Raw genomic sequence first — 24,287 nt, forward strand, 5'->3', positions numbered from 1 at the left:
TTGCGAAGGTGGCGAGCTGGCTCCGAGACGAGATGTAGCCAACACACACACGCCCAGATCACCGATGTTTAATTGTAAATAGAAACATGATACGATATATACAAAGACATCATGATTTTGAAATATCACGGCATTTTCCAGTTTTACCAAAACAAAAGCCAACACAGGATTGGGGATTCTCTTGCGACATCTCGTCCAGAAGCAACAAGCTCAGAAATGAACTCGGCCCCGCTCGGTGGAGCGAGGCGGCCACTCGGGACCAACAAAGTTCTCGTAGTTTCTGAATGGCCCCCAATGGCCCCGTGCAACCACTTGGGTTGCCACGAGCCCCTGTTGAACTCTCTCATCAGATATACTGCTGTGTAGACAGACCGAGGCTGACTGAGAAAAGTGTTCAGATTTAGTCTGTGGTGGAAAAGGTGGAGACCCGAACCCGCAGCCCAAGTGTCGCAAAGGACGCGCGCACAGGCCGCGGAGTCGGGACGCGGCGCGCTTTGGTACCCCCACCACACCTACAAGCTCGACGTGTTTATTTCAACCACCGATTTGAAGGCAGATTCGGTACATAAAACAGAATTGTGTTACGTAATAGTTTAGTTTATATGGTGAGAAAACCCTAACTGAAAATAAATGCAAGTGCTACGGTTTTATTTTTAAACGCAGGAAGTGGTGTTCACTTTACCGACTCTAGGATGATGGGCTGAGTCAACCGCCCACAACTTGCTGACCTCGTCAAGGACGATAAACCATCACACCAACTCCAGTCATTCTCGCAGCAGCTTTTGGATGACCATCGAACAAAGACGGTCACTGCATCACGTGCTTTCAGATGCGGTTCTGCAGCCGTCTGGAACGCTCTTCATTGCAATATTAGGAAGCCACTAGATTATGCACTTTTAAATCTAGATTGAATACCAATTTCTTTAGAACTTATTTTTGTCTTGTGTGTTGTCCTTCCCTCGCACATCCAATGAGCACTTGTCTACATATGGTGCGAAAGAAGTTCAACATACAGTACATACAATAACCAGGATTTGAACTCGCAACCTTCCAATTGCAATTGGCTCGCTCTGCCGCTGCACCCAGGCCCAACTCAGCACTGTCAAAGTTGTAATCGATTCAAGTTGACACGTTTCTTGAATCGAGCAGACAGCTGCTGCTGCTGTCTGGCCTGGCGACACCGTGGGGGGGTTCCCACCGCGGCCTCCTCCTCCTCGCTGCTGCCAGTTCTGTTAACATCATCGCAGACTCGTGCAGTGGCTTCCAATGCACGATTACATTTCTCATTCCATTCCATTTCCATTGTGTATACAGATTAAACATACATATGATAGGAAGAAAATGCACTAAACCCTACACTATAGCATTTATTACAAAGTAAAATGTTCACGGCACGCAAAACAGACTTATTGATACAAGTTCAACAGAAGATCACTTTACATCGCCCGGGAGACGACCGTTTGCCAAATATGAGCGGTGCAACTCCCAACATGCACAACGGCCACCCCGCGCCGAGTCCCATCCGCACTACCCACCACCCGGTACACAACTCCTCGTGTCTGAGCAACAACCACCTGCCAAGACTACCAGCGGGCCTGTCCGGCAGCAGAGAACCCAACCGATCCGAGACCACTCCTTGCAACGAGTCCCGTGAGCGCAAACGCAGGATGTTCCTGCACGTGGGGGGATATACACCAGCACTATTCAACGTGAGCTTCTTCAAACTAAATTGTTCCGAGCCAAATTTCGCTACAGGAAATGTATTTAATTAAATATAGATTCACGTTTTTGCAGTTTTAAACGCAGTTGTTTTACACCAACTTATGTTGGTTGTTTTACACAAATGTATGTTGGTTGTTTTACACCAACTTGTGTTTGGTTGTTTTGGCACTGATTTCTATTTGCTTCATTGCTGTCTTTATTGTGATTTTGGTGACCCACGGTCACTCTTGAAATTACACTCATCCTTGTCTCTTGAATTCTCACCTGGTTAAGCAAAATAAACGGTTTACTCTCCAAGGGCACATGTGGCGCAGTTGTGCTTCGTGCCACATCAGGGCTCAAGGAGCTTGGGGACTTCCTCCTGGACACTGACGCTCACAAAGCCCAACAAGAAACGCTCTTGTCAGGACAGTTAATCTGCAAATGTACGATCCACAGCATCACGCTGAGAGGAATCACGCTGCAATGATGAAGGGTTAGGGGTCTGCAGCGCGGCAGGGTAGTGGCGCAGTGGTAACACTTACCTAATACCAAGAATTTATTGGGTTCGATTCCCGACTTGGGCACCTATGTGGAGTTTGTATGTTTTCTCCCCATGTTCTGCATGGGTTCCTTCGGGTTCTGCGATTTCCTCCCGCAGCTAAAAAAAACAGTAACTGATATTGCCCGAATATCCCAATTCTGAAGTATTCAGGAGTTATGGTAAAGTTTAAAAATTAAATATATAAAGCGTTCTCTGTACATTACATCATGTGGCAATGAGAGGAGTGAGGGGATAGTGATAGCGAAGGGCTACAGCGTCGATGGTCGGCTCTACTACTGCGGCATCACGAACCCAATTTGTGCCGGGCCAGAGCGGGGCGGCAGGGGAGGAGGCTGGGAACCTATGTTCCACTGCCCAGGCCGAGGAGGGGGATTGGGAGCCCTGTGCAGGATGGGCCCCCAACCCCCTGGCTGCTGGGGGGCTCCGTAGCCCGGACCCTGGTAGCTGAATGGGGCTGGCATGGAGGGCCCCTGGCCCCGGTGCTGGAGGGGCGGCAACGCTCGATTGGGGTCGAGGGCCTGGGCTGGCATGGAGGCGCCCTGGAAGTAGGGGTAGTGCATGGAGTTGGGCGCTGAGTTTTGGGGGCCGGGCTGTGGGTGCACAGGGCTGGATGTCCTCCCGGGCATGGGGGGCAGTGGAGCGGGCCTTGCGGGCAGTGCGCACTCAGCGTGATGCCGTTGCTGCTGCTGCTGCATATGTTGCAGCTGCTGTATATGTTGCAGCTGCTGCTGCTGCTGGTTCGCCTGTGGCTGCTGTTGCTGCTGCTTGGCGATGATCTCCTGCAGCTTCTCAATCTTGATACGGCGCATGTGAGCCAAGCGCCGCTTGTTCTGGTAGTCGTCCACAAACTCCTCCAGCGTCAGCTGCCCCTCCATAAAGTGTTCGGCCATTTTCTGCAATGGGGGAAAACCCAACTCAAATGACCGAGGACAAATATCGTTATTATTCCATTTGTTTACCCACAAGGCTTGAGTCCCAAGATTTTTGCAAGAAAGTCCTGCCAAGGTTTCACATAACATAATCGATGTTACTACTGTATGTAATCCAAATTGAGTAAATTGCAATTAATTTATCAGCATTGGGATGTTTGTCCAACAGCAATTACCTGTATTACGAATGATGTTGGTTGCACTGTGTGGGTTTTATTAGCTATGGAAGGAAACCGGAGAATCCGGAGAAAACCCATACATACTTGGGGGGGGAGAACATACCAACTCAACACAGAAAGGGGCCCGAGTTGGGAATGAAACCCAGGCGCTTCTTACTGCGAGGCACGAGCGCCATCCTGCCGCCCAATAAAAATATTTACCCAAAAAGTTGTAAATAACTTTTGTGCTTCCACAGTGCACATGTGGACCTTTCCTTTAACTTCTAAAACCACAACCACTTCTATCAAACCCCATCTACACCAACAACAATCAGCAAATAACATCGCCCGCAATCACCACCAACAACCTCAGCCAAGTGATAACAGGCATTTGCGTCGCTCTGGATAATACAACTAAATAAATAAGCCGACAGCCTCCACACCTCTGTCCCTCCACGTCGGAAATAAAAGTCCCGTGTGAAGTGACCCCACATAAGGGTGCACAGCTGTGCCACACTCGGTACAACGTGGACAGAAGCATCAATGGGCACCGAGGAGTCTGAGAGCGGCGGTCAACTGGCACTGCTGCTCGCACTCCACACGCTGCCAGGGGGTCCAGTCGTGGAAAGCAGGAACTAGAGTTTCAAAGTAGCAGTCAATGCTGAGGCTGGCAATTTGTCGCAGGACAACCTCCACCCAGGATGTGAACTCACGGCATTCCCACTGCAAACCACTCACTACCGCTCAGCTGCCACTATTGGAAATGAATAAGCAGCCAACATGCCCCATTCCTACATCTGTCCCTCCACATAAAAATACTCGTATTTTACACATCCCATGAGCTTCTGGAAGCGCATTATTTCTGCAGCACTGGTTCAAAACGCGCAATCTCTGGATCAGTTTTGACAATCAGTGTCTCATCAACAGTCAGGCTTGCTTAAACCAATTCTGGTGACATTCCAGGTGCCCATAGGCAAGGACCGGTTTTGACATTCATTGTCTTACCAGGAGCGTTCAAAACATTGATGGTAAATGTGGAGAAATGGGACCGGCACCCACCTCTGTTTCGTCCTCGATCTTGGCACCCTCGGCCTGCAGCAGTGCCAGCAGGGTATCCACACCCTGCGAGTCCGCTCGGCTCTCTGCGCACACAGACAGCGCCATCGCCGAGCTCACATGTGGCCCCAACTCACACAGCCACTCACAACACACCACAGCCCTGACTCACACAGCCACTCACAACACACACGGCCCCAACTCACACAGCCAATCACAACACACCACAGCCCTGACTCACACAACCACTCACAACACACACGGCCCCAACTCACACAGCCACTCACAACACACACAGCCCTGACTCACACAGCCACTCACAACACACACGGCACCAACTCACACAGCCACTCAACACACACGGCCCCAACTCACAGAGCCACTCACAACACACACACAGCCCCAACTCACACAGCCACTCACAACACACACAGCCACTCAGCCCACACAGCCCTGACTCACAGAGCCACTCACAACACACATACAGCCCCAACTCACACAGCCACTCAACACACACAGCCCTGACTCACAGAGCCACTCACAACACACACACAGCCCCAACTCACAGAACCACTCAACACACACAGCCCTGACTCACACAGCCACTCACAACACACACACAGCCCCAACTCACAGAGCCACTCAACACACACAGTCCCAACTCAACCAGCCACTCAACACACACACAGCCCCAACTCACACAGCCACTCAACACACACGGCCCCAACTCACAGAGCCACTCACAACACACACGGCCCCAACTCACAACACACACAGCCCTGACTCACACAGCCACTCACTCAAAACACACACGACCCTGACTCCCACAGCCACTCATTCACAACACACATGGCGCCAACTCACACAGCCACTCACTCAAAACACACACGACCCTGACTCCCACAGCCACTCATTCACAACACACATGGCGCCAACTCACACAGCCACTCACTCAAAACACACACGGCCCCGACTCACACAGCTACTCATCTCACTTGTGAATCATGTTTCATAACTACTTATTTACCCAAGAAACCACATTGAGTCTGAAAACAATTTTTCAGGAGGGTTCTGCTACAGGGAGTGTGAGAAGAGCAAGGGAGTGTGGAGAGAGGGGCAGGCAGTGTGGGGAGAGAGGCAGGGAGAGTGGGGAGAGGGGGAGATGTGTTATCAATGCCAGCCCGACTCACAACGATTAGCGATGAGAGTAGAACTCCGCTTACGTATGGCCCTATCGCCCACCTATCCTATTACGAGCAATCCCAATGGACCCGCGGAAACGGCCGCTATCTGCCCTGTGTGCAGCGACAGGAGTGTGCAGCAACAGGAGTGTGCGGCGACAGGAGTGTGCAGCGACAGGAGTGTGCAGCGACAGGAGTGTGCAGCGACAGGAGTGTGCAGGGGGAAGTGTCGCATTGTCTGCACCCCTGCCGTACCGATCCTGGCAGCCTTCTCCGTGAAGGCTTCGTGTAGCGTCTTAAGCTGCTGGTACTTCTGCGCCAGGAGCAGTCGCCCCTCCTCCAGCTGCGGCTGCTGCTTCAGGTTCTCCTCGGCCAGGCTGCGGTTGCTGGCCAGGCACAGCTCCTTCTCCATCTGAATGTTTTCCAGCTGCGTGCGTGGCGCGTGTGGGCACAGATGCAGACACATTCAGAGAGAGCTCCTGAAGTGAGCGTTGAGGCACCGTTGCTCAGCTCCCGTTTACAGCCCTGCAAGAGCCAGTGATGGAAATTCCACATTCTTATGGAGCGACACAAAGCGGTAATCATCTTATTGTCAAAACATGTCCCACCAATCATATCATTCAGTCACACTTTCGCATCATCGCTTCCCACCATCACACAAATGTTACACCATCACGCCCCAGTTACATTGTGTGGAGTTTTTTTAGCTATGGGAATAAAACGGAGAACCCAGAGAAAACTCTTGTAGAACAGGGGGAGGGGAACATACAAACTCCTCACACGGGAATTGAACCCGGGTGCTTCTAGCCGTGAGGCACGAGTGTCGCCACTGCGCCACCACCCTGCTGCCACCGATTGTGTTCCACGACCATATGCACATGCGTCATTGAACACAGCAGCACTGTAAATACCATAGCCATGATACGTTTTCTGTGTACACAACAGCAGTTGTAAGCGTCTCAATGCAGCTGCGTCTTGCTTCACGTAACCGGTATCGGCAGAACATCTAAATTGTTTAAATTTACTGAAAAGGGGTCACACACAGCTACATCGCTCACTGTGACAAACTTGGTAGAACCCTCCTGAAAAAAGTCTTGAGACTCAAGTGTAGCTTTGCTGGGTAAACAATAATAAACAATATTAATATACAGTATGAATATACTATATGAATATACAGTATGAATATACAATAATAAACAATATGAATATACAGTATGAATATACAGTATGGCACAGCATCTCGAACCGCTGCGCTACACAGCCCTGGGTCACGGCCACGGACCAAACCCACGACGCAACCCGTAGGGCAGGTGACGATGTGTACAGTACTGTATGTGTGTACAGTACTGTATGTGTGTACAGTACTGTATGTGTGTACAGTACTGTATGTGTGTACAGTACTGTATGTGTGTACAGTACTGTATGTGTGTACAGTACTGTATGTGTGTAGAGTACTGTATGTGTGTACAGTACTGTATGTGTATACATACATCGCGGGGCAACAACGTAGATATGTTGAACTTCTAACGAAAATATTTTTCAATTTAGATTTAAAGTGCGTACACAAACAGGGGCTGGACTGGCCAGTCGGGGTACTGGGCACGGCCCGGGGGCCCCTGAGGCAACGGGGCCCCCGTAAAGGTGACTCATACAGGTGACACAGGTGACACGATGCAGGTGACACAGGTGACACGATGCAGGTGACACAGGTGACACGCCTGAGTGGAGGTGACACGCCTGAGTGGGGATGTCAAGCGATTCTCGAGACGTCGATCAGTGGCTTCCTGACTGGATTATCGTTTCCTGAGCCATTAAGTCGACGATTACATCCGATGGAGGGCGAGAATCCGATGCCCCGATTGGTGCGAACAATCCACGCGGTGGGCGCACACGGAAGTGGATGATGTCAGCAGCCCGCCCTCGCAAGAGGCCACAGGGGGGACCCCGCTGGGGCCTCAAGAGGGGAAAATCCACTGGGGGCCTTTGTGGTGTGAATTCAGATCTAATGAGAATTCCCATTTTTCCTCACTCAATGAGTCTCCCCATCACCCACCGAGGCTCGTTCTCACAGAGTCTCACCCTCCCTCACACTCCCACACCCCGTCTCACACTCCCTCACACTCCCTCACACCGTCTCACACTCCCACACACTCCTTCACACTCCCACACACTCCCTCACACTCCCTCACACTCCTTCACACTCCCTCACACCGTCTCACACTCCCACACACTCCCTCACACCGTCCCACACACTCCCACACACTCCCTCACACCGTCCCACACACTCACACACTCCTTCACACTCTCACACTCCCTCCCCCGTCTCACACTCCCACACACTCCCACACACTCCCTCACACTCCTTCACACCGTCTCACACTCCCACACACTCACACACACTCCCACACACTTCCACACACCGTCTCACACTCCCACACACTCCCTCACACTCCATCACACCGTCTCACACTCCCTCCCCCGTCTCACACTCCCACACACTCCCTCACACCGTCCCACACACTCCCACACACTCCCTCACACCGTCCCACACACTCACACACACTCCTTCACACTCTCACACTCCCTCCCCCGTCTCACACTCCCACACACTCCCACACACTCCCTCACACTCCTTCACACCGTCTCACACTCCCACACACTCACACACACTCCCACACACTTCCACACACCGTCTCACACTCCCACACACTCCCTCACACTCCATCACACCGTCTCACACTCCCTCCCCCGTCTCACACTCCCACACACTCCCTCACACCGTCTCACACTCCCACACACTCCCTCACACTCCCACACACTCACACACACTCCAACACTCACACACACTCCCACACTCACACACACTCCCACACACTCCCTCACACTCCTTCACACCGTCTCACACTCCCACACACTCCAACACACCGTCTCACACTCCCACACACTCCCTCACACTCCATCACACCGTCTCACACTCCCTCCCCCGTCTCACACTCCCACACACTCCCTCACACCGTCTCACACTCCCACACACTCCCTCACACTCCTTCACACCGTCTCACACTCCCACACACTCCCACACACCGTCTCACACTCCCTCACACTCCCTCACACTCCATCACACCGTCTCACACTCCCTCCCCCGTCTCACACTCCCACACACTCCCTCACACCGTCTCACACTCCCACACACTCCCTCACACTCCTTCACACCGTCTCACACTCCTTCACACACTCCCACACACTCACTCGTACTCCCTCACCCCGTCTCGTGAGTGCCTCACCCTCGCACTCCCCGCGCCTCACTTTGGGCCTCGCGGGACGCCGCGGTGCCCGCCCGCCCGCCCGCCCGCCCGCCCGCTCGCTCACCTCCTCCATGTCGCGCACCATGCTCTCCAGCTTGGCGTCATCCTCCAGCAGCTGCTGCAGCTCCTGGGTGCTCATCTGCCGCAGTTTGTCGCCGTGAGGCGGCCGCAGCGAGCCACAGGCGCCAGTGCGGCCGCTCCCCGGCTCCGCGAACCCCGTGGCCGCCATCATCGCCTTCTCCACAACAGCTGCGGTGACGTCACGAGGTCGTTGCGCCGTGACGTCACTGCATTCGAGTTATGCAGAGCTAATCCATGACGTCACCTCTATGACGTCACTCCACCACGACGCGTGACACGTCACGCGGATCCAGTACACGGGAATAAGAGGTTGCATGACGCAATAGGCCATGTGCCTTGCCCCCCCTGGTGGCCAGAGCTACGAGTTGCCAAGGGTTGACAACCGCCAAGAGATTTGTTTTGAACAGTTTTGGGGCCCCGCCTGACCGATTGGCGAACCCCCTGAGCTGATATCGTTACGCCACTGGATCCCGTCTTCCTTATAAAATAGAGCAAGTCAAGATCTGTAAGTATCTTGGGGTCATCTTTGATTCAAAACTGAATTTTAAAGATCACATTGATTATATTGGTAAAAAGACAAAAATAAAAATTGGTTGTCTGTATCGACACAAGCACTGCTTACCACATATGTTCCGTTTGGAATTGATAAAAGCTACCATACTGCCACTACTTGATTACTGTGACATCGTGTATAAATCAGCCCCCAGTACTGTACTGAAGAAGCTTGACTCAATTTATCACTCAGACTTAAGATTTGCATCGAACTGCCCATATAGGACCCACCACTGCGATCTCTACATTGGGTCAAACTTAACATCTTTTAATGATCGACGGCTTGTGCATCAGATCGTATTTATTCACGATGTACTTACAAAAAAATCAGCAAACTACCTGCTGGATCTCCTCACTGTGACCTAAGGTCCTCGCACATTTACCAGCTTCACATTCCTTATTGCCGTACAAACACTGTAGGAAGGGCCTTTGCTATTGATGCCCCCAGGGTCTGGAATGCTATCGCAATAAACTGCAACTTGGATCACTACCTGTGAGATCTTCACTCACAACTGCTCTAGAGGAGTTGTACACCCCTAGCTGCCACTGCTATGCAGAGTGGCCTGAAATCAAATGCATCGCTCCGGACGTCCGCTGCAAAGTATGATCTTGAGTTTGGTTATAGTGTGCTGATGTTTAAAGGTGCATTGAAATAGTTTGATTCTCCTGCTGATACTCGTGCTGTTATGGAGTGACTCGTGCTGCCAGCTATGGCTGCAAAGTTTGGTCGTACATGTTATGTAATATTGTTTATTGTTACATTTGAATCACAGTTCCTGTGATCATTGTTACATTGTTTTTATAGCTTTATTTTCATGATTTCGAAAACGTATGGTTTAGCCATGTTTGTTTGTTGAAGTAAAGAGTTAGCCTGATAACTCTAATCTAAATTGTCTTATGGTTGTTATTGTTTGACTTGCATCCCATTGGGATTTTTGCACACAGCGTTGATATGCGGTGCTTTTTCTGGAAGACTTTGCTGTTTTTTCCTGGATTTTTCTGTTGCGCTTAGTCACTTTAAGATGTTTCTTGTTCATGTTTTTGTTTGTTGCGGTTGCACCCGAGTCAAGAGCCACATGGCTCACAGGGCGACACCTCATAAATGAAACTGAAAGACGTAAACTTCCTCAATCTCTCTCTACGTGTTAATACACTCTCAGTGTAATCATCATGGTCTATACTCGTTGGTTCTTTCGGTAAAGTCACGTAGGTATAAAATAAATCACGTTTCGGGCGGAACACAATCGTCCGTCATCAGGTGGGACAAACACATCAGGTGGGACAACCACAGCAAGAAACAAGTCACAGCAAGAAAGAAACAAGTGTTTCTTGCTGTGACGGACGCTTGTGTTGCGCCCGAAACGTCGTGATTTAATTTATTTTCTATCTACGTGACTTTACAGAAAGAACCAAAGAGTATGGATCCCCGCAGTCACGAAAACTTCAAATCTAGAATCACCATGGTCTATCTACTACTGGGTAAAGGTCAATGCGATGTTGTTGGTGTAAGTGCAATTCCGGGCATCTCTCCATCCCTCTTTGCACACTTTTCAGTTTTGTAATTTCCGTGGGTCCAACATTGCAGGGAGTGCACTGAGTGAGTGATTGGCATCTGGGCGTGATCCCCTGAAGTGTCTTGGCAGTTTATGAAGTTTGTAGAGGTTAAGATGTTTAAATTGCCCTTACATTTAATCAACCAATTACCTAGTCGACACGTAGGCTTTAGCAGCCGGTGATGTCATGCTTCATACGGGAGGTGTGTGGGTTGGGTTGGGATGGGCTGCCCGCCGAGCGTGAGCCTCACCGAGTCTCAACTCTTTCCCAGGAGGGTCCTACCAGGCTTCCGCAGTAGGGGGCGATGGTGCTGCTGCCGCAGCCGCCGCCGCCGCTGTATATCATCCCAATTGAGTAGCTTGCAGGTCATATTTCAGCATTGGGATAAGTTGACCACCCTTCTGCGCTCTTGCACAATGTGGGGGGGGGGGGGGGGGGATTACTGAGGCAACGTACACTATGCATGTGCATTATGCGAGCCCTTTGAACTTGTCCTTCCTGTCTATTGTGTTTATTCAAATAACCCTATACCAACGGTAATCCCTTTTGAAGTACGCTGCCCTTTGTAGGCATGCATTTTAACAATGTATTATTTGATGATTCGCTTCCACGCAGCACTAAGGCGGTAGCTATCCGAACGGTTAAAGTTATTTTGATTTATTTTAATTTCTATAGATTATCTAATTAGTCTTGGACAGGAGTAGCTCGTTTTGCAAAAAAAACTTCAACGTTATCAAAATCAATTGAGTGTCCTTGTTGGCACGCATGTTCTGATACTGCTGACAGTTGCATTTGGGATAATTTAATATTTCTCTGATGTTCAATGGCGGAGCTAGGATTTTCAGGTAGGGAGGTCAACCACTTCAGAAATGAAAAATGATAGGAGTTGTTAGTAAGGACTTGTCCCTTGCTTTTTATTCGACGCGTGTGTGATCGGCATCGCGCTCACTGAAGGTGTTTGCCTTCAGGGAAGTCGCGTACTGTATACGCAACTGCGCACAATTCTGAGTCACTTATAACCGCTTTGCCGTTACTTATTGCCAATTATGGACTCAGACTATTGTCCTATCATCTCATAGAGTGCCTGGCACATAATAATATGCTCCACAGTGGCAGTGGGGGTCGCCGATTTATTACTAATAAACCCCAATGATCCAATTAAAATGAGGGATTTCGATCGGATGATTAGGGGGGCACGTGCCACCCCACCCCCACTGGCTCCGCCAGTGCTGATGTTCTTTCAGTCTCATGCTGGTCAATCGTCCCGTTTTCTCCACAAATCTGTCTGTCGCCTGATGAAGCTGGTTGTAATTACTGGCGAAACGTCGTACTCAGTTTGTAAATGTTGTAGCTTGGCTCTCCAACACACCGGTGTGCTGTACTAGTGACGAATTAGCACGTTCTGTTTACGTGACAACCCTTACTAGTTGGCTGTGTCGGGTGATGGCGAGTTTAACGACACATTTATATATTTACGCGATCTCACCCAAAAATCTAGTATGGATGATATTGGTCGTGAAATCCTCCTACGTGTTAAACTGAGCATTGGGATGGTTACATTGCGCGTGTTCCCTTAACTGGAAGGACCCAGAGGAAGCCCATGGAGAACAGGGGTAGAACATACACACTCCTCACACTCCACACACGCCTAACAGCACCACACACTCCTCACAGCACCGCCACTCCTCACAGAACCACGCGTGTGCGTGCACCGCCACTATTCACAGCGGTTCATATTCCCACACCGCGATGAGGGAAAACGGCAGTGAGTCCAAGTGAGTGTGAGAGGGCGAGTGTGAGAGGGCGAGTGTGAGAGGGCGAGTGTGAGAGGGCGAGTGTGCTGTGTGAGTGTGCTGTGTGAGTGTGCTGTGTGAGTGTGCTGTGTGAGTGTGCTGTGTGAGAGGGCGAGTGTGCTGTGTGAGTGTGCTGTGTGAGTGTGCTGTGTGAGTGTGAGAGGGCGAGTGTCCTGTGTGAGTGTCCTGTGTGAGTGTGCTGTGTGAGTGTGCTGTGTGAGTGTGCTGTGTGAGTGTGCTGTGTGAGTGTGAGAGGGCGAGTGTGCTGTGTGAGTGTGCTGTGTGAGTGGTGATGAAGTGGTTAGAGTGCTGCGCTATGAAGCCACCTATCCGAGTTCGATTCCCCCTCACGGTCAACACCAGTGACGATTATCTAAAGCAGTACTGGGCCTCTCCTGGGTCGACTCGACCTCAAATGAGTACCTGGTGTGATGTGTAAAACATCGCCACTGGGGAGACAAATGTGGCCGGGTGTGGTGCTGGCCACGCACCCCGTCGTGTGCCTTGCCGGCCTTTAAGGCGACAGGGTGTGTGAGGGGCTGCGAGTGGATCTCTGAGAGAGTGAGAGCATCAGTGAACATGGGCTGCTGCAGGGTGATTCGCTTTCATCGCGCCACCCTACATCGACGTGCGCCACCCAGGTCCGTGTAGGTGTGTACGTTGAACTTATTTCGCACCGTACGTAGCCAACCGTGTCCCACAGCGATCTGATTACACTGCCCTGTAAGGGCTACAATGTTATTCCCACAGCGTGATAGCATTATCATTTGTTCTAATGGATCGTTTAGGTCTTTAAACATTTTCCACCTGGGAAATATCTGGAAACAGAACGCCTCAATTGCACAATTGCCACTGCAAGCACACTATGACGCGCGCACGAGCACCGTTCTGCTGCCCTAGTTCTATAAATATAACGCGACAGGTTTTGCTGCCAGTATCACGACTCATAACTGATGTTTGTATTCGGGTTAAGACCATTGTGTGGCCGAACCCAAGAGTCAATTAAAAATCTTAAAATATAATATGCATGTTTCTGAAATGTTTAAAAATAGCATTTATCATGAAATTGACCTGCAACCAATGTAAAAATGGTGCATTATCGTTGTTATACTTATTTACCCAGGAAAGCCTCAACTCTTTTCCAGGAGGGTCCTGCCAAGGGTTTCACAGTAGGGGGCAATGTTGCTGCTGTGGTCCCTATTGGGGTATGTGGCGAGTCTCAGTTGCATTGCACTGTCTGTGTTTTTATTGCAATGGGAGGAAACCGGTGGAAACTGGGGACAACATACTGTGCTAATCCATGCAGAAAGGCGCCCGAGTCGGGAGTCGAACCCAGGAGGTTCATGCGGTGAGGCGCGAACGTCACCTCTGTGCCGCCGCCGCCCCCACATTGCCACTCATATCAACGACGAAGCGGTCTGGTTATAAAACGCGTAAACTCGAGTATAAACTGCCGATTCACGGTGGTCACTGTTCACGTTTGAAGGGGCCTGGTCGCCAAGTAACTGGCTGTGTGCGTATCAACGCTTCACTGCGCTCGCCTTGTGGTGGAAAATTACCGCGCGTGTCCCAACACCGCAAATTGGCAGCCATTTGTCTGCAGTCTGCATTCAGCACCATGGTTAACACGAGCGTCGCCACCTTCTCCACGATGGACCAAACGTGGACAATGTTTCTAAGTTAGCCTTAGCCTATCTGAAATGAGCAATGTATCGAGTAAGAGTTCAACATGAAGCCACCGGATCTCAGTACACATTAATCCCTGCCTTCTGAATACAGGTGCCAATTCCCGCATCGTGAAGAGTCAAACTCGGACGGGTGGCGATTCTCGTGTTCGCAGACATGAATTTGAAAACAGTGATTGCTAAAACATCACTGGTTACCGTTGTATGTACAAGAAACCCACTTGCGAGTGAACGATGCGTACCAAAGTTGCATTTATATTTTATTTAGCTTTTGTCCACAGCAACGTTAGTGTCAGCTAGCATCTACGAGACACGTTACAGATACACGGTCTGCACATTAAGAGCGATCAGAAATGTGTTTTTGGTTCTCCTGCCGGCAACGTGCCACGATGGGTACGCGGTGTAACGTTGACCCGACTGGCATCTACCTCCATCAGCATCTTATTCGTTCACATTTCATCAGTTTAACTCCTCAAATCCAAGTGCCTTGAAATGGATTCACACAACACTGTCATGCGTACGCACCACTTACAAACGTCACTTTGGTACGACAAATACCACGGCTAACATTAAATTAGTACGCGATCATCCTGCGACTGTACGAACAGTTGGGCAAAGTATAAAAATAGGATGTTTCACGTGATAACTTTGTTTAAAAAAACCACTCTAGCCAAGTCACCCACAGTTATTTTTATAAGTGTGTCCATAGAGAGATTCTGGTCACCAGTGAATCGTCGTCGCAACGATGTTCGGTAAGGCACGACGGCACTGACATCTTAACAAGCACTGTACTGCTGGCGAGCTCTGCTGTAGTCGAACCAGTGCAACTCTTGAGTCACGTACACACGCTGCATCGTCAGTTATAAAATGAACCATGGTGCAAAAACCAAATATAAAACACGAGACACGTTTAAGAAAAGTCACACATTTCCTCAACAGCTTGAAGACCCGAGTTACTGCTGGAATTCATTGGGGAGACATTGGCCTGTAGTCACAGCTTGGCTCAGGCTTGGCTGTGGCACAAGTGAGCCATAGATCAGTCACCATGCTTAACCTGAGCTGGCTCTGGGCAATGGTCACAGCCGTGTACGAGATATTCGCATGATCCGAGCCGAACCACGACTGTTCACTCACGCGTCATTGAAATCATCTGAGCGGCTCAAGCCTGAGCTGGGCTGTGATCGAGGACATGGTCCATAGACTGTGTCGTGCTTCATTGAGAAGGGCAAGGGTATCCTCACTGCTATTCATCAGCAAACCACAACGCCACCGCCACCGCCGCCGCTGTCACAAGTCACACATTGGACAGCAATGGCTGATTATATCAGAGGCAAACTAAAGGTTTTCCCAGATGCTTAAATATGACGCTGAATTGATACGTCTTTTAGTGTTCATTATTTTGCTTGCTTACCTAGAAAAGCCTCACTGAGTCTCAATCATTTTAAAAGAAAAGGGTTCTACCAAGTTTTCATAGTAGGGGGGCGATGTTTCTGCTGCGCGTAATTCTAATTGAGTAATTTGCAATACCAGTTACATTTGTCACGTTTTTTTGCTATGGGAGGAACCCCGCGCAGAACAGGGGGAAGAGATGACAAACTCCACAGACAGGCGCCAAGCTAGGACTTGAACCCAGGCGCTTCTTGCTGCGAGGCGCACGTGTCACTACTGCGCCTGATCAGTGTAGTCATCAAACAGCGCGAGTCACCCCCCGGGATCACACGCGGACGAGGCATCAGAGTGCGCGCGTGTTTGCAGACACCCTCTCTCTTCCTGCTCTTCATATAAAGCGGCGGCTGCTCATGCTGCCACTGCTGCAGTGGGACTCATCAAGCCATTTCGGAACGGCACCTACGCAACAACAAAGATGCACTAAGTGTTTTTAATTTTGCTGATTTTGGACACCACTGTTATATTTTGATCTGAAAGGTACAGCTTAGGTAAAAAAATTGCTTAAAAACCAAAAAGTCCTTCACTTTAGCAATAGTATTGTAAAATATTTTTTTCATTACAAAGAATCGTGAAAAAAATTTCGCGTAAAAACGTGTACTGCAAAAGCCTGGACCCTGGTAGCGTTCTTAAGATTAAAAAACAAACTTTGTAAAAATTCAAGTTTTGTGCAGCTGTAATGTCTTCTCGCGTCCGAGACGTCAGCCCAGGATCTTGGGGAACACGGTTCTCGGGGGCCCCGCGGGGCTGTGCTCGTGCTGCTGCTGCTGCTGCTGCTGCTGGTGGTTGTTGGCGGACGCCGTAGCGCGAGTCCGGTGCTTCCCCGACGAACCGGCGTGCGGCGCCGGCGGCAGCTTGGCCAGCGGGTCCGAGCGGCCTCCGCGGCGGCCCCCGTCCCCCCCGGCCGCCGCGGTGCCGGCGCCCGCCCCTCCGCCGCCGCCCCCGGCCCCCGACTGCGGGGGGGGCCTCGGCAGGCGGCGCCGGAGCCACGGGTGGCGCAGCGCCTGGGCGGGCGTGAGGCGCTCCGAGGGCTCCCACTCGAGGCACCCGCGCAGGAAGTCCAGCAGCAGGGGGTCGTCGCAACCGCGCAGCGCCGCCGGCAGCTCGCGACTTGCCGGCGGCCCGCGCGGCTTCCCGCGGCGCGAGCGCCCCGCGTTGAGCACCACGGCGCCGTCGGGCGCCTCGGTCACGCCGCAGTAGCGCGGGTGGCCGCGCGAGCTCACAAAGTTGCGCGAGCGCTTGCCCTGGGCGAGCAAGCGCTGCGGCGGCATGCCCAGCAGCTCCATGGCGCAGGCCAGCTGGTCGCCCTCGTCCTCGCCCGGCAGCAGCGGGCTGCCCGTGAGCAACTCCGCCAGGATGCAGCCCAGGCTCCACATGTCGATGGGCGGGCCGTAGCGGGCGCCCAGCACCACCTCCGGCGCGCGGTAGAAGCGTGACTGGATGTACGTGTAGACCCGCTGGTGCTCGAAGCAGCTCGAGCCAAAATCTATCACCTGCGCCGGCAGCATCAAGAAGTTAAAGCAAACATTTACGTTTGGTAAAATGGTGAACGTACAATTTAAATGCACGGGAATACCATATTACGTACTATATCGTGTGTAGGCGATGCACTATATCATTAAAAGGCAAAGTGACTACCTGCTCAGATGATTATGGAGGCATTGGTGCTCATCTCTTGATTACATCTCTGAGCCTATGCTGGAAATTGTACATTCTTATGACAGGGCCGAGTCTTTCCATAAGGCAACCATCCCCAAAAAGTGGTGTCAATTTTATCGACCCGGAGGGATGATGGCTGAGTTAACCCCTAACAAGGATTTATGTTCATTCACCCAGGAAAGTCTCACCGAGTCTCACAACTCTATTTGAGGAGGGTTCTGTCATATTTTTCACAATAGGGTTAGATGTTGCTGCTGCTATATGCGATCCCAATCGTGTAATTTGCAGGTAATTATTCAGCACTGGGACGCTTTGCCAATACCAGTTACATTGTGCGTGTGTGTTTAGCTAGAGCGGGAGAACATACAAACTCCACGTGCCCAGTCAGACCTCGAATCCAGGAATGTCTTGCTGTGAGGCATGAGTGGCACCACTGCTCTGCCTTCAGTCTAGATTAATTACTCATCACAATGAGATGACGTCAATGACAGGACGACATTTTTACCATTTCCACTGACGCCTCCATCACTCCTGCTGCTTCACCTAACGGTTGACTCCACAGATTGAGCTTGCCCTGCCCCAAAACATCAGCCTTGGTCACTCTACTGCTGGATGAAGGCCTCTACAAGCCACCACACGAGTTGATTTCCTCGCATCCTCTCGGATGCGTTGTGTAAAATTACTCTTGATCGTCGCCCATCATCGTTTCCTTCCAGTGGCAACGTGTTCTGCCCAGGCCCACTCACCTACCTTCCCAGTTTGAATGGCGTCTCTAGCCCGCGTGTTTCCTCTCATCTACGCCATCCTCTTCCTCTTTCTCAAAGTCATTTTAAGCAGGTTTTACCACGCTTCTTTGCGCACTTTGTGTTCCATATTTTAAATGACCGTGTTTTTGAACGATGTGTCCTAGTAGATAGTCGTGTGCACTTTTTCTTTATGCATATGTATGTAGGCACATGGACCAGTGGTCCATGTGCCTACATACAGTTAAAGGGAGGCAGGGTGGCGGCACAGTAGCAACACTCGTGCCTCACAGCCAGAAGCACCTGGGTTTGATTCCCGACTCAGGCACCTTTCTTCTGCGTGGAGTTGGCATTCTCTCCCCCTGCTCTGCATGGGTTTCCTCCCATAGCTAAGACACACAACGTAACTGGTATTGGACAAATGTCCCAGTGATGAAAATGTACCTGCAAATTACTCATTTGGGATTACACACAGCAGGAACAACATCACCCCCACTACCAAAACTTGTCAGGACACTCCTGAATTAAATACTGAGATTTGAGACTCAAGTGAGGCTTCCCTGGGTAAAGGAGCAACGCGTACCTTGATGCCGCTGCGCCCGGGCTGCTTCAGGAGAATATTCTCTGGCTTCAGGTCGCAGTGAATGATGCGGTTCCGGTGCAGCGTGTCCAGACACTGCAGGATCGAGTGCGCAAACTTCCGCACCAACGCCAAACTAAACCCCTGGAACTTGTTCTTCTTGATGAGCTCGTAAAGATTCATGCTGAGCAACTCGAAGGTCATGCAGACATGCCCGCGGAAAGTGAAGCTCTCCAGCAGGTGGATGATGTTCATGCTGTTCTCCCGGTCCTGCTTGCGCAGGTGCTCCAGGATGCGGATCTCCTCCGCCGCCTGCCGGTGAAAGCGTTTCTCGTTGCGCACCATCTTGAGCGCCACATGCGTCTGGGTCTTGTGGTCAAAGGCCTTCACCACCTGCCCGAAGCTGCCCTTGCCGATGACCTTGAGCACCTCGTAGCGGTAGGCGACGTGGTCGTGCGCGACGTGCACGTACGAGCCCTGCTCGTCGTCGTAGCCGCAGTTGCTCGCTCCGCCCACGACCCCCGGCCGCTTCTTCGCATTGTGCCCCACGAAATATATCTCCGCGTAGTTGTAAATCTCCTGGTGCTCGTACGCCGTAAGCTTCTGCCCATACAGCCGCACCGCCTGCTCGGGAGACGCCGGCTGGCTCCGCTGCTTGCCGCCATTGTTGTTGTTGGGGGACGCGGAGCACGAGGCGTGATTGGTGCGGTCGCCGGACTTGGTGGAGGCTGGGCTGGCGCCGGCGCCGAGCGTCTTATCGGCTGCGCGCACGGCCGGCAGCGCGTGGGCCTTGCCGGCCAGCGGTGCGCCGTTGGGCTGCGACGCGAGCACCGGCCGCCGGGCGCCGACGCCGGGACTGTCGACATACAGCTGCTGCACCTGCAGCTGGGAGTGCGCCGAGAGCAGCGGATCGCCCGCGCCGGGCCTCGACGTGCCGCCCTGCTGTGGCCGTTCGGCGCGCACGTTGCCGAGGGAGGACACGCAGTCGAGTCAGTGCAAGGTCGGTGATTAGTACCGGTTATTGTTGTGCCAGCGGTATATACGGTGAAAATCGGTTCGTACTCGTTTACAGCACGTATAGAAAAGTCTCTTGCAATAAACACAGCGCGTTTTCATTGGAACCGAGAAACGAAGGGAGCTGACGCTGCCGTAGTGGTCGTGGTGGTGTCATGGGCAGCAGCATAATGGACTTGCAATCCAGAGGTCGCCGGTTCCATTCCTTTCCCAGCGCAGAAGTTGAAACAATGAGGCACGTTTATTAAATCCTCCAACCCCTGGCTTTTAGAACCAGTAATCGATTCTCAAAACGGTTACCGCTTTTCGGTGCGGTGAACCACCCCTGCGCTCAGTGGCTCGGCAGTAAAGCAATCAGAAGGATGAGAGTTCAATCCTGGATGACGATAATTATAATTTTATTTGTTTAGTGTCAAGACTCTTATTAAGAAGGGTCCTAAAAAGTGTTTACAGTCGGGGGCAATGCTGCTGTGTGTGATCCCAATTGAGCAATTTGCAGATAATTTTTCAAAATTGGGATGTTTTGCCAATACCTGTTACATTGTATATTTTATTTGTGGAAACTGGAGAACCCATGCAGGACAGGGGGAGAAAACATCCTCCACACAGAAAGGCACCCCGAGTCGGGTATAGACCACATGTTGTGCTGTCTGCGAGTCAAGAGCGTCCACCACTGCACTGGCCTGCCCCTCATGTCTCGTCATTACGGAAAACAATGTTGTCACAAAGGTTTGGATCCACAAGGGCCTGCAGGACCTAGTGATTCTGTAGGACGAGGGACCGTGGCACTCGCGAGCGAGATGGGAGAAGTTGATCCCTGTGTCCACAGATATGTAATGTACTACTGCCAATTACCATTTTTAACAACCAAGATAAAGAAGCAGAAAATTTGCCTCCTTCCCTCAACTGTTCATTCACATAAAATATACAAATATTTTGACACATCCCACGGCCTCCTGGAGTACATATCACAATCAGCAGTCAGACTTCCTTTAATTAATTCTGGCCAACTGCCAGATGTCTATAGGCAAGAACCCTTTCAATTCGACATTGGTCCTTGTTCAAGACAAAACTATGTAAGTCAAGAGCTCGAAGTGTTCCCATGTCCCCATGTCTCTGTGAGACTGCGACCATTTTGCAGGCCACGCGCGACGTTCACGAGGTGAACGCTCCATGGCGCCGCGTCCTCACCGGCTGGCTCCTCAGTGGCGGTAACTCCACAGGCGTGACCGGATCTCCGCGGTGGCGTGGGGGGCCGGACTCCGGGCCCTTGTCTCCGGAACCGGCCACTGCAGCAGCAAGAAGACAAGAAATCGTGTCACTTCATTCACAACATCTGTAATTGACGAGGAAACCCAGCACAACAGAAACATTAATGCCGGCTGGGAATGGAGTTAGCAAAACACAGAGGTGCACAGCATGGCATGTACAAAGGCCTTATCCAGACCACCAGCGGAAAATAACTGGCTGGCTACATTTTTTCAACTCTTTGAGTTGGTGGTCTAATCGAAACATTGGCCACACGTTATTTTGCACTGGTGGTCTGGAAAAGGCGGAGACCTTTTTACATGCAATGCTGTACACCTTGGTGTGTCGTTGAATATAATCTTATCGCTTAACATTACACTTCATAACGTGTAATCTGTGCCCCACGCTCACACCATCATTCACGCCCCGTGATGTCACCAAACCTCTTGCATTATTGGCCAACTCCACATAATTTAATGTGCTCCACACGCGCAGCACCAGACACCCTGGACTATGGACACCCTGCGCCACACAACCAGCCCTGCACGCCTTGCACCAGACACCCTGGACACTTGACACCCACCACCCCCGAGCAGTGCGTCCTGCACCCCCCTTGCGTGGCCCGCATCGTCCCCGTGGCTGCGAGTCGGGGGTGACACTAAACGCGAATTCGCGGCGTTGGCAAAACTCCCCAATGCGGGGCTCCGCGACCGATTCATGAGACGCGGGCTCCCTCGGGCACTTGCAACGAAGATGTATCCACCCCAGTGGCAACCGACGACTCCTCCGACCACATCACCGCCCGTGTCGCCCCGCTCCTCCCCGGGGCTCCGGTACCTGCTGGGGCTGACGCCGCCTGCAGCGGCCTCCTCGCCACGAACATGGCGACTCTTGCCGGCCCGAGCCCCCAGTCTGCCCCCGTGTCTCCGTGTCTCCCTGTCTCCCCCCCCCCCCCCGTGTCTCCGTGTCCCCCTGTCCCCCCCCCCCCCCCGTGTCTCCGTGTCTCCCCCCCCCCCCCGTGTCTCCCTGTCTCCCCCCGTGTCTCCGTGTACCCGTGTCTCCCTGTCTCCCCCCGTGTCTCCGTGTCTCCCTGTCTCCCCCCGTGTCTCCCCCCGTGTCTCCGTGTACCCGTGTCTCCCTGTCTCCCCCCGTGTCTCCCCCCGTGTCTCCGTGTACCCGTGTCTCCCTGTCTCCCCGTACCCGTGTCTCCCTGTCTCCCCCCGTGTCTCCCTGTCTCCCCCGTGTCTCCCCCCGTGTCTCCCCCTGTGTCTCCCCCCGTGTCTCCGTGTACCCGTGTCTCCCCCCGTATCTCCGTGTACCCGTGTCTCAGATGACAGACTCTCAATTGTTTGTGCTTCTCGTGTCATGCACCTCTGTTTCCCCTCATCTCTATCTCCCAGTGCCTCGCATTCCCGTATATCTTTCTCTGCCACTCGTGCGTCTCCAGGTCCCTTCGTATATTTGTCTTTCCGTATCTCCGTGTTTATCTCCGTGTCTGTCTCCGAGTATCTGTCTCCGTGTTCAGTGTCTCTCCCCCGTGCCCCTGTCCCCGTGTCTCTGTCTCTCCGTGTCTCTGTCCCCGTGTCTCTCCCCGTGTCTCTGTCCCCGTGTCTGTCCCCGTGTCTCTCCCCCGTGCCCCGTGTCTCTCCCCGTGTCTCTGTCCCCGTGTCTCTCTCCGCGTGTCTCTGTCCCCGTGTCTCTCTCCGCGTGTCTCTGTCCCCGTGTCTCTCCCCCGTGCCCCTGTCCCCGTGTCTCTGTCTCTCCGTGTCTCTGTCCCCGTGTCTCTCCCCGTGTCTCTGTCCCCGTGTCTCCGCGTGTCTCTGTCCCCGTGTCTCTGTCCCCGTGTCTCTCCCCGTGTCTCCGCGTGTCTCTGTCCCCGTGTCTCCGCGTGTCTCTGTCCCCGTGTCTCTGTCCCCGTGTCTCTGTCCCCGTGTCTCTGTCCCCGTGTCTTCGCGTGTCCCCGCGAACCGGACCCCGCATCCCAAGATGGCGGCTCCCTCCCTTGCACCGCTCGGCGCCAGCGCCCCGCACCGTCTCCCACTCCCTCGCCTCACGCTCCCTCACACTCCCTCTCACGCTCCCTCTCACACTCACTCACTCCCTCTCACACTCCCTCACACCCCCTCTCACACTCCCCTCACTCACTCACTCGCCGAGTTCCTCGTCTCTCGCCCCGCGCGTCTCGGCGCCACCGCGTCTCCCTCACGCCGAGCCCAGGGACCGCGGGGGCGGCGTCTCTATGGCGACGCGTGGCCCCGACCTCAGCCCCGGGGACCGTGGCGATTTCACCGCGAGGCTCCATCCAGACCGCCCTCGCGAGGCGGCTGCTGCTGCCCCCCCCCGCGCGCCCCCGCGCCCCCCCCCCCGCGCCCTTGGGTGGTGGCGGCAAGTTGGGTGGTGGTGGTGGGTGGCGGCCTGCAGTGTGGTGGGTGGTGGTGGCGGCAAGTTGGGTGGTGGCGGTGGGTGGCGGTGGTGGTGGCGGCAAGTTGGGTGGTGGCGGCAAGTTGGGTGGTGGTGGTGGGTGGTGGTGGTGGGTGGCGGTGGTGGTGGTGGGTGGCGGCCTGCAGTATGGTGGGTGGTGGTGGCGGTTGAGTCGCGGTGTGTGTCACTCAAAGGCTCACGCGCCCATAGTTGGTTCATTAAGACGTGTGTGTGTGTATTGTTAGTTTAACACGTAGGCTTTCGCGACCAGTTTATTGTTACGAGATAATTCAGAGTAAAGTCACCTACTTTTAAAAGTTAAGTAAAAAAATGTATTACCAATAACATTAAACATTTACTAATTGTCCAGGAAAGCCATGCTGAGTCCTCTGAATCTCTTTCAGGATGGTCCTGCATTTTTTTATTTTAAGATGTTTCGAGACTGTTTATATCATGGGACCTTCTTTGCCAGTGTCAAAATATGATTATCGGTTTTCCCCTTTTTTTCTGGCAATAACAGGTGTCAGGATGTTAAAACACCAAACTGAAACCTTTTACAAGGACAGTATATGCAGCATATATGCATATACTTGTTTTGATTCCTTGCAAAAAGGTT

The 24,287-nt window shown here is 52.4% G+C and overlaps 2 protein-coding genes across 6 annotated transcripts; both read right to left on the bottom strand.

Moving 5' to 3' along the window:
* Nucleotides 1–52: 52 nt before the first annotated feature.
* On the bottom strand, nt 53–9,168 carry LOC133342538 (vacuolar protein sorting-associated protein 37B-like). The gene is made up of 4 exons (XM_061551703.1): nt 8,960–9,168; nt 5,846–6,017; nt 4,413–4,495; nt 53–3,159 (listed from the first exon to the last, which is right to left on the bottom strand). The coding sequence occupies exons 1-4, from the start codon at nt 9,125–9,127 to the stop codon at nt 2,539–2,541; spliced, it is 1,044 nt and encodes a 347-aa protein (XP_061407687.1). The 5' UTR covers nt 9,128–9,168; the 3' UTR covers nt 53–2,538.
* A 5,631-nt stretch (nt 9,169–14,799) lies between these two features.
* On the bottom strand, nt 14,800–23,470 carry LOC133342539 (dual specificity tyrosine-phosphorylation-regulated kinase 2-like). 5 transcript variants are annotated; one of them, XM_061551708.1, is made up of 4 exons: nt 23,400–23,470; nt 21,194–21,291; nt 18,992–19,927; nt 14,800–17,499 (listed from the first exon to the last, which is right to left on the bottom strand). In XM_061551708.1, coding segments are annotated over exons 1-4 (1,827 nt in total). In that variant the 5' UTR covers nt 23,401–23,470; the 3' UTR covers nt 14,800–16,707. The 5 variants fall into 5 exon arrangements, with proteins under 5 accessions (XP_061407692.1, XP_061407690.1, XP_061407691.1 ...); XM_061551706.1 differs by having other exon boundaries at nt 18,992–19,930; XM_061551707.1 differs by having other exon boundaries at nt 23,396–23,470.
* Nucleotides 23,471–24,287: the final 817 nt, after the last annotated feature.

This window comes from Lethenteron reissneri, chromosome 15, assembly GCF_015708825.2.
Source record: "Lethenteron reissneri isolate LAM-NWPU_2019-01 chromosome 15, ASM1570882v1, whole genome shotgun sequence".
NCBI classification, from domain to species: domain Eukaryota; kingdom Metazoa; phylum Chordata; class Hyperoartia; order Petromyzontiformes; family Petromyzontidae; genus Lethenteron; species Lethenteron reissneri.

Coding starts and splice junctions, on each gene's coding strand:
- LOC133342538 (XM_061551703.1), bottom strand. CDS start 9,127: ATGATGGCGGCCACGGGGTTCGCGGAGCCGGGGAGCGGCCGCACTGGC. Junction 6,018..8,959: donor TGGTGCGCGACATGGAGGAG/GTGAGCGAGCGG, acceptor CCACGCACGCAG/CTGGAAAACATTCAGATGGA. Junction 3,160..4,412: donor AGATCGAGGACGAAACAGAG/GTGGGTGCCGGT, acceptor CCCCCATTGCAG/AAAATGGCCGAACACTTTAT.
- LOC133342539 (XM_061551704.1), bottom strand. CDS start 22,133: ATGTTCGTGGCGAGGAGGCCGCTGCAGGCGGCGTCAGCCCCAGCAG. Junction 19,931..21,193: donor CGCCACTGAGGAGCCAGCCG/GTGAGGACGCGG, acceptor GAACGGCCACAG/CAGGGCGGCACGTCGAGGCC. Junction 17,500..18,991: donor CCGGGCGCAGCGGCATCAAG/GTACGCGTTGCT, acceptor CTGCCGGCGCAG/GTGATAGATTTTGGCTCGAG.